Here is a 9527-nt window from a genome sequence, read left to right as displayed (position 1 = left end):
CCCCCCTCCTCCCTCCCTTCCACTCTCTCTAAAGATCAATGGAAAAGTATCCTCATGTAAGGATTAACAACAACAACAAAAATGTAAACCAGATCATTTCACTCTTGTTTATGAACTCTAATGGCTTCTCATCTTACAGGGGAAAAAAGCTGATAGATTTCATTATCTCACAGTTTTAAATAAATACAGATACATGTGGATACCTACCATGCTCTGATATAGGGTGACCATATAATTTATTGTCCAAATTGGGCACTTACAAGAGAAAAAGGGAGCTCTATTAACAAACGATAAACGTAAACTGGAATGGACCCAGATATGTGGATCACACTCTCACTTCCATTGAGGTCTTTTAAAAATGTCACCTGTACACCTGAAGCTAGCACAAAATAAGGTTGAATGCAAACTATAGTTAAATAAAATTTTTTAAAATGTCACTTTCTTTGACCTGTATTTAAAGTTGCAGTACAGTCCTGCCCCTGTACCATTATGCTTGTGCGGATTTATTTTTCTCCGTGGTGCTATCACCATCTTGATCTCCCCTCTCTAGAATGTACACTTCAAGAGGGCAGTTTTTTTTTTAAGTCTCTGTTGTTCAACATACTATATCCCCAGCATCTAAATCATCCTGAACACTGTAGGTGGTCAGTAAATATTTGGTGAATAAAGTACGAAAAGAGGTCACATGGATGTAGCAGAAAGACTAGAAAGGGGAACCTAGAGAAGCTTCTGAGTCCTCATCGTTGTATCAGTTTGGAGCCCAGGAAGCCTTGGCAGGCAGTTGTATTGTAGAGAAACAAAAGGAAATTCCCACAGGCACAGCCTTACTTCAGAATGCAAAGTCCTTTGCAATCTGGTGGATATGAATTAGCCTCCTGGTCTCATTTCCCCTGAGATACGTGTGTTTAGCCTTTGTGCCTCAGAAACTTCTAGCACGTTCACAGTCTAACCTTGCAAGGCTGACCTTGATGTCCCATCTCCGAAGCTTTCTGAGGACTCTCAGTCAAGATTCGTCTCCTTCTTCTCTGGTTCCTATTACCCATTGTTTATAATTCTGTTACAGCATAACCCTTGAAAAAATGTATCTTCATACATATCTCCCTCTCTCCCTTTGAGGCAGGGACTCTGACTCACTCCTGTTCTGAGGAGGGGAGGACTGATGCGTCCATTTCCCCGCCCTCAGTCCTGCAGAGCTTGGCACATGGTGGAGTCTCACCTTTGCTGAGTAGCATTGATTCTGGTTAATCAGATGAACACATTATACAGTAGAACATGTTACACAATATTCTTCCCCTCCCCATCCTGGGCAGTGACCCGCTTTGTGGCTGGTACACCTTGCTCCTGGCTCAGTCATACTTAGAGCAGGGGGCACTGCTATTTGCTTTTCTTAGTCCTGACTCCAGCATTCTCCCTTTGATCTCCGCCACCCGCCCCGGCTTGCCCCTGCCATTGTCCTGGGCAAGGAGCTAAAGTTTCTCCTTCCCAGACTCAGGCCTCTCTGCACCTCTCTTCCCTAGCACATTCTGCATACGCTGCCCAAGGAATCAGTGATGACAGGGAATGGCTAGAGAAAGATTAAGATTATGGCTTTTCAGCTCCTGAGGCTTCCAGGGAGGGCCAGCTGTCTTTTTTTATGTGTTCACTTTTTCCCCGTCACCGTCACCGGAGGGAGCTTGTTCCTGGGCTGGATGGAATATATAAGCAAATGATCTGTGATGTGAGGGACTGAGGGTTGTGATCCTGGGAAAGGCTATATTTCCCTTTTTAAAACAATGTTTTATTTTATTTTATTATTGATTTAAGAGGGGAAGAGAGATAGAAACATCAATGATAGAGAATCATTGATCGGCTGCCTCCTGCATGCCCCCTACTGGGGATCTAGCCCGCAACCGGGCATGTGCCCTGACCAGGAATCAAACCATGACCTCCTGGTTCACAGGTCAACACTCAACCACTGAGCCATGCCATTTTAATGCAAATTCTGCTATTCAGAGAAGTAAGTAGAGTAGTCATTATATTTATGGGCCCTGGAGTCAGACTGTTTGGATTCTAACCCTGTCCCATCACTTAATAGCTGTGGCTTCCTCGGGGAAATGGGACATACTATTGCCGACCATGTTCATTTATGCATAAATAGTTATTGCTCCCCACTATGGGCCTTCATTTATGCATAAATAGTTATTGCTCCCCTACTATGGGCCAAGGAAATAGCAGTGAATAAGACAAAATGGTCTAGCACATAGTAAATATCAGCAAATGGACCAATATTCATTTCCTAGTCCTTTGGCAGCAACTGTAGCACCAGATCTCTCTGAGAAGGGGAAGGATAGAGGGAGGGCTAACATATAGGTTCTAGATTTGGACTCAGGTCCAGGACGGCGCTGGCATTAGTGGCCTCTCAGTTCTGGCACTTCATTTTGAGACTAAATACCTGAACTGGCTACAGATCACCTGGGAAAATGGATGAGTCTGTTTAGTTCCATAGAAAGGGCAGGAGGAGATGACCGTGGCTGTCTGGATTCTACCTAGCCCATTTGTACAAACAGTACAGTGCCAGCCAAGCTGTGTGTGGGTGACGCAGAGAGGCCGCATATCTTGAGCAAAATGGAGATCCTAGAGACCTGAGGTAGAAGGGAGGGCTCTCTGGCTGTGGAGTAGAGGACCTTCTGGGGGAGGAGGTGGCTTGGGGATTGGAGAGCTGAACCTGGAAGGTGAGGTGGAGGTGTGTGGCTTGATAGTTGGCCTTCCCTGTTTCAGTTCTTTCCTCTGATAATGATGCAGAAGACAGCGGTTTTACTCCTAGTGTGATGACTGGCTGGAGTAAAGTTTGCACTCACGGCTTCTGATTCATTGTCTGTGGCTTTCAGTGAAAGTCCAAGACTGGTATAATCTTTCTGGTGGGAATCGGGTTAGAGTAGAAATGTATGTTACGTTTCCTGGGATCACCAGGAAAGTTTTTCAGCTGCCACCATAAGATAACTGTATCGTCTTGACTATGGTTCACAGTTACTTCACTACTTCTCCTGCGATCTCTTCCATCTTTCTCCCACAGTGCATTTTCAGAAATGAATGTCCTTATAGCCCAGAGAAAATGCCCTTGACAAGAGATATGGGCCAATCCAGGATTTTTGGGTTGGTTCCCATATGAGCTGCTGGCATGGCTTCCTTGGAGACCTGCTAACTTGGCTGGGAACCATAACAATTTGCATGCATAGGGATAGATGAAGTAGTTCTGGGCCATTTCCAAGTTGCTTAAGTGCAGCCAGGTTTGGGAACACCGGATACCATACTCTTTCATCTCGCTTTTATTGCTCTTTCTTCAGTCTTCAGCATTATTTCACTTCAGTTCAGCCAATATATGAAAGTCAAACTAGGCAAAGCATTTTGCTATGAATATAAATCCACATAGTTCATTCTTTATTGAAGGAAACATAAATATAATGTGATTTTAACAATGTTTTTCAACTTTTTTTTCATTATCACCTCCCTAAGGAACCTTTTAAGACATTTTCCCCTAATCACTCCCCTCAGGAAATCTTAATCTCAAAAGGATACCAAAATTCTGTTTATGTTTATATGTATCTGTGCTTTATACTTTAAAGAGTAAGATTGTTTTCACCCCTCAAGAACCAATTTTCACCCCCTTGGGGGCAATGTCTGTCATGTGAGTTCATGGATTATGACAAAGCACAGTGGGATTACAGTAGGGAATATAAAATGTCAGTGTAGCCTCCAAAGCTTTGTAAACTGTTTCTCCCATCACCTCTGACAGAACATCATGACTCCATAATTTTTTCTTGTCCCACAGTCTGTCATTCCCCTATTGCTGTCACTTCCCTATCCTGGATCCCATCTCTCATCATTTTTCTCTCTAGTATGGAGGGTTAGGAGTGAATTTAATTAAAATAGTAATCTGTACAGCTCAGGGATAATTTAGGGACAGTGATTTCCTAAAACAGTCCTCTAAAGATCATCCCTTTAGAAGAAAGAGCCTAGAGACCTATGGGGTATTAATGGGAAAACGTAATAGATCTAAATATTGGGGGAAATAAAGATACATATTTGGAAATTGCCTTTCAGAGGAGAAGATTCTCCAAGAGTCCTATGTACTGGTCCCATCAGGCTTGGATATGGGTGCCCTCAGATATGGATCTGACTTCTTTATGTGAATTCTTTTGGGGTTGATGCCAGTGGAATATCAAGTCCCTTTTCTCTAGATACAATGTAATCAATGACCGCATCTCCTCTCCCCTATAGAAACTACCAGAGGCATGCAGTGTTGGTGATGGGAGACCCTTTGTCACGAATCTACAAAATCTGTATATGGCAGTCACCAGACAAGAGGTCCAAGTGAGACAGAAACATCAGGACGCTGGTGAGTAGCTCCAGAGGAACTTGGTCTCCCGGGGTTAAAGTTAGGGTCTAGGTTTGTCCAGTCTAGGTCTGTGGTAGCTCTATTTAAGTTTAAATTAATAAAACTTAAATAAAATGAAAATGTTATTTTTACTTGCTCTAGCCACATTTCAGGTGCTCAGCAGCTGCTAGTGGCTACAAGTTGGACAGCAGAGATACAGACCATTTCTATCACTGCAGAAAGTTCTATTAAACTGATCTAGGCACTTAGGAGAATTAGTAAGAGAACCAGGAGAAAGAGGAATCTCTGTGCCTGAGACATGTCAGGAAATGTGTAGAACAGTTGGCTATTTTGAGTCAAGGAAGCTCTTTTCCTACCTGGTAAAAGTGGGCCTGGGGACTCTTCAGAGTAGAAACAGGGCTTTTTGAAAGTCAGCTGGAAGTTGCATGTGTGGCTACTTTTGTCTATTTATATATTAACTAGAGGCCTGGTGCACAAATTTGTGCATGGGGGGGGTGGGGGTGGGAATCCCTTAGCCCTGCCTGCACCCTCTCGAAATTCAGAATCCCTCGGGGGATGTCTGACTGCCAGTTTAGGTCCAATCCCACAGGGATCCCTGCGGGATTGGGCCTAAACCGGCAGTCGGACATCCCTCTTGCAATCCGGGACTGCTGGCTCCTAACTGCTCGCCTGCCTGCCTGATCACCCCTACCCACTCTGCCTGCCTGCCTCATCACCCCTAACCACTTGCCTGCCTGCCTGATCGCCCCTAACCACTTGCGTGCCTGACTGATCTCCCCTAACCACTCTGCCTGCCTGCCTCATCACCCCTAACCACTTGCCTGCCTGCCTGATCGCCCCTAACCACTTGCGTGCCTGACTGATCTCCCCTAACCACTCTGCCTGCCTGCCTCATCACCCCTAACCACTTGCCTGCCTGCCTGATCGCCCCTAACCACTTGCGTGCCTGACTGATCTCCCCTAACCACTCTGCCTGCCTGCCTCATCACCCCTAACCACTTGCCTGCCTGCCTGATCGCCCCTAACCACTTGCGTGCCTGACTGATCTCCCCTAACCACTCTGCCTGCCTGCCTCATCACCCCTAACCACTTGCCTGCCTGCCTGATCGCCCCTAACCACTTGCGTGCCTGACTGATCTCCCCTAACCACTCTGCCTGCCTGCCTCATCACCCCTAACCACTTGCCTGCCTGCCTGATCACCCCTAACTGCCTCTACCTTGGCTCCCGCTGCTGCGGCTTCATCCAGAAGGACAGGATGTCCGGAATGATGTCCGGGAGGTTGTTTGGCTATCCGGTCTAATTAGCATATCATGCTTTTATTATTATAGATACCAACCCTGGCCTTTGTCAAAGTGTTTGGTAAATTCTGATATCTTCCTTGATCTTTCTGAGTTTAGGAGATCCTCAGACCTCAAGTAGTGCCTCTGTACAAGGAACTGATAGCCAACTTCTGAACCAGCCAGAAGAGCCAGTTTCCTCAGCACCATCTCTCCCAGTGCCTGACAAAGAACCCACAGTGAGTCCCGAGCAGCTTCCTGGATGGTGTTCTAAGTATTAGAGAAGTCCATAGCCTCCAAGTCTGTGGTCCCTGGAATTGCCACCTAGTTGATGCTGCTTTAATAATATTGGGGGATATTTGTCACCAGGCTTCCAAACTGGCTTTCTAGATGCACCTTGACTTCTTTACTATCTTAGCCACTTCCAGTGATGGTCTGTGAGGTTATTCCCTGGAGAAGGGATATATGTGCCTCCTGCATAGGGTCTTTTTTTTAAAAAAGTATTTTTTTATTGATTTCAGAGAGGAAGGGAGAGAGAGAGATATGTATAAACATCAATGATGAGAGAGAATCATTGATCGGCTGCCTCCTACACGCCTCACAATGGGGATTGAGCCCACAACCCAGGTGTGTGCCCTGACTGGGAATCGAACCGTGACCTCCTGGTTCATAGGTCAACTGAGCCTCGCCAGCTGGGCATCCTGCCTAGGGTCTTTTATCACATAGACTCCAAAACACTGTGTCAACCACCTCAAGAAGGCCTCATCCTAACCAGAGCCGTAGGAGGAAGAAAGGTCCTTTCCTAACTGAAGAGGTCTGTTCAAAACCCCTATTAATTTGGGTTGCTTTTTTCTCTAGGGTACTTCAGGCCCTGTGAAGAGACCTCAGCTGTCCAAGGTCAAGCGGAAGAAGCTAAGGGGGCTCTTCAGTTAAGCCACTGTCTCAACTGCTGAGGATGGACCCAGAGAACAGTTCCTGGTGCCACCTTGAAAGGAGCTCCTAGGGCAGCAGGAACTCTGACATGGTTACATCATCAGAGGCTGGATCACTGAAGTTCATATTCACAGGCCACCTGAATGAGTGCTATTAACTGACAGAATCTTGGCTCCACCCTTTGGGCATTGGCCTGTCCCAGTGGAAGCCAGTCTCTGGGAATCCCATACCTTCCTCTCTTTTGGTGGAGGCTCTCTAGACCCACGACCCTACCATGGACTTTAGGTGTATAGAACAAGTCAGCAAAAAGGCACAACATGCTTAGGAAGCCTTGCCTATCTTTCTCAAGAGTCCCTAGCCAATTCCAAGTGCTCCTCAGAGACCCACTTCTCTCTTTGGCTTGGAACAAAAAGCACTCACACTCCCCTGCTTTTGAGAGTACTTGTTCTGTGGAACACATTACCCACTTCACGTTACTGGATCCCACTCCACTGTTGTCTCTTAATAAAGTCTAGGCCCTTAGTCCAATCATTTGCTTCTTCATATGCTTCTCTACTGTGGCTTGTGCTAAGCCTCCATGTGGGAACTTTGAACTTGAGAACTGTCTCCATGGTGGGCACAGATGGAGCAGATTGCTTATGCTCTCTTTTGCCTAATTGATGTGGTGGTGTTTTTTTGTCTGTTTCCAAGGCATAGACAACAGGTTAAACTACAGTAGGGCCAAGGTAGTTTCCCACTGGAATGGGACAAAAAGAAATTTTACCTTCCCCTCCTTTGCTCCACTTCAAATAACGTAGTAACTAGAAGAACTAGGAAAGATAGGATGACAGGGAACAGGAAATAGCCACAGGAGTTCTCGGGACAACATAATTGACCTAGAGAATGAATAGTGCTTTGCAAGAAAAAACATAAAGGCCATATGAGATAGGCAGAATCTTAGACAGTTAGAAAGTCAACTCTGGACAGATCTGGAAAATGTGGCAGACCAGATTGGCAAAGTCCCTTGTCCTTCTCTGCTAGGTTTTCCTATATAAGTAAACCATCTGAAACTCTACCTTTGAGAGACAGGAAGGAAAGTAGAACTCAGATGTTAACTGGGATCTGTAGGGTAGAAGAAGGGGTCAGGGGCAGAACCCACAGAGGCCTTTTCTGGTTTATTTACCATGCATTTGGTGGTGAAATGCCTCCTCACCCTCATATTCTCTCTGGCTGGGATTGGTGTTTCTGTCCTCATATCAAGTTCTGGGAGAGTGGGCAATCCAAGCAATAATAAAATAATGATTATAAAGAGAACTACAATAATGACATTTATTGAGCAGTAAATGTATACCAAGTTAATAAGTGCCTGACATGGATTCCTCACAGCATCAGATGAGGAAGATACTGCTAACCCACTAGGAAATGGAGTCTTAAAGAGATTAAGTGGCTTATCAAAGGTCACACAACTAATAAGTATCAGCCAGAATTTGAACCCAGACAGCTGAGTTCCTCATTCTATACATTACTGAAACCATTTTCCAAGGAGGATGTCAGATCCTTCTTTCCTGTCTCCCACTGTGGCATCCTTCTATGACCCTGCCTATTTTCAATAGGATGTTCTAGTCCTCATTGCTCCTCAAGGCAGGAAACTTTAAAGACTCCGGGACTTACCTCCATGTCCTTACCTGTTGGTAGAGTCGGAGAGAGTCACCAGGGCTCATCCCAGTTGCTGCTGTTAACTTTCTTTACCTCCAGACCACAGTGTCCTAGGGTGTACCCAGTCGTGACTGTCATCGAAGTGAAGTCATTGGGAACCAAGTAAAATCAATCTATAGATGCCTCATTTTGTTCTTTAGTTTCTTTTTGGCATAATTTAGGTAACCAGATTTCAGGATCTATAAGATATGAGACCACATGGGAAAACGGAAAGACTTCCCCAGCAAGCTGGGAGAAAATATGGGTTCTTCACCTGGATAATCCCTCTACCTTAAGAGCACAGTCTCCAGAGTAGGCCTTTTTCATCACAGGGGGTTCTGGGGTTTGTGAGTCCCCCCAGATTATAAGTAAAATCCTAGAAGCATAACTTTGTTTCATGTTCTCAAAAGAATGTGTACTTTTTTAAAAGGTTAAGTAAGAATATGCCTAATGACCTCTCCGTCCACTGCCCACTGTATCCCCAAAAGGCTGCTGTCTCCATGGGGATATTGCCCAAACACAACCTTCTATAAACATTGCTTCCAGAGGCCCTGCCTCAGGCCTTCTTGCCCTGATCCTCTTACCTCCCAAACCTAGGGGTGGTGGTTGAGAATCTTTCGTCCCAGGGCAACTCCAGGGAAATCCCTGCCTTGACAAATTGGCCTAACCAGGCTGTATTCCAGCCCTGCCCCCTGGCTTGGGCCCCTCCCCAAGGCCCCCAGCCTGGCCCAACCCCCACTCCACATGCACATAAAAGGGTCGAATTCTCGTGGCTGCTCCATAAATTTTATTCCGTAAATATTAGTTTTCCCTGTGTTTAATAAAGCAGTGGCCCACCTCCCCGCCTACCCGCCCGCTCCCCGGGGCCGGGGCTGGGGCCAGGGCTGGCTGGTGGGAGAAGGGACTCTTTCAATTGCTTTGGAGTATTTTTAGAAAAAAAAATAATATAAGGTGGTTTACACGAGCCAGCCAGCAAACCAGGAGCAGGACTAGAGACCTCGAGGAAGTTCCTGCAGGAACTTGACCTAAAAAGTAGAGAAATAGCGCCACCTAGGCTGCAAGGCCTACTTGGCCTGGCTGGCCGGCTCACCCCTCCCCCACAGTCAGCTAGGACTGGCCAGCTCTTTGCTGGAAAAGAAATCTTCACCCCTTAGCACTCCAGCTGGGCTGCATCTCCTTTACTCTGGCCTCACAGAGGGCTCTCCCAGCAGTCCTTGAAGGCAGAGCCCAAGCTGGGTCCTGGAAAATCCTACTGGGGTCATTCTCT

General features: G+C 46.1%; 1 protein-coding gene across 3 annotated transcripts in view; it reads left to right on the top strand.

Moving 5' to 3' along the window:
• Positions 1-7114, top strand: part of NHEJ1 (nonhomologous end-joining factor 1) — a 96106-nt gene extending 88992 nt beyond the window's left edge. For all 3 annotated transcript variants that reach the window (XM_005883444.2, XM_014531024.1, XM_014531023.1), the window contains exons 6-8: positions 4258-4375; positions 5774-5892; positions 6512-7114. In XM_005883444.2, coding sequence (XP_005883506.1) covers positions 4258-4375; positions 5774-5892; positions 6512-6586 — 312 coding nt within the window. In that variant the 3' untranslated portion in view covers positions 6587-7114. The remainder of the gene's footprint in view (positions 1-4257; positions 4376-5773; positions 5893-6511) is intronic.
• Positions 7115-9527: the final 2413 nt, after the last annotated feature.

The sequence above is a fragment of the Myotis brandtii genome, unplaced genomic scaffold (assembly GCF_000412655.1).
Source record: "Myotis brandtii unplaced genomic scaffold, ASM41265v1 scaffold79, whole genome shotgun sequence".
Taxonomy (NCBI): domain Eukaryota; kingdom Metazoa; phylum Chordata; class Mammalia; order Chiroptera; family Vespertilionidae; genus Myotis; species Myotis brandtii.
This window is presented reverse-complemented; position numbering and strand designations above follow the sequence as displayed.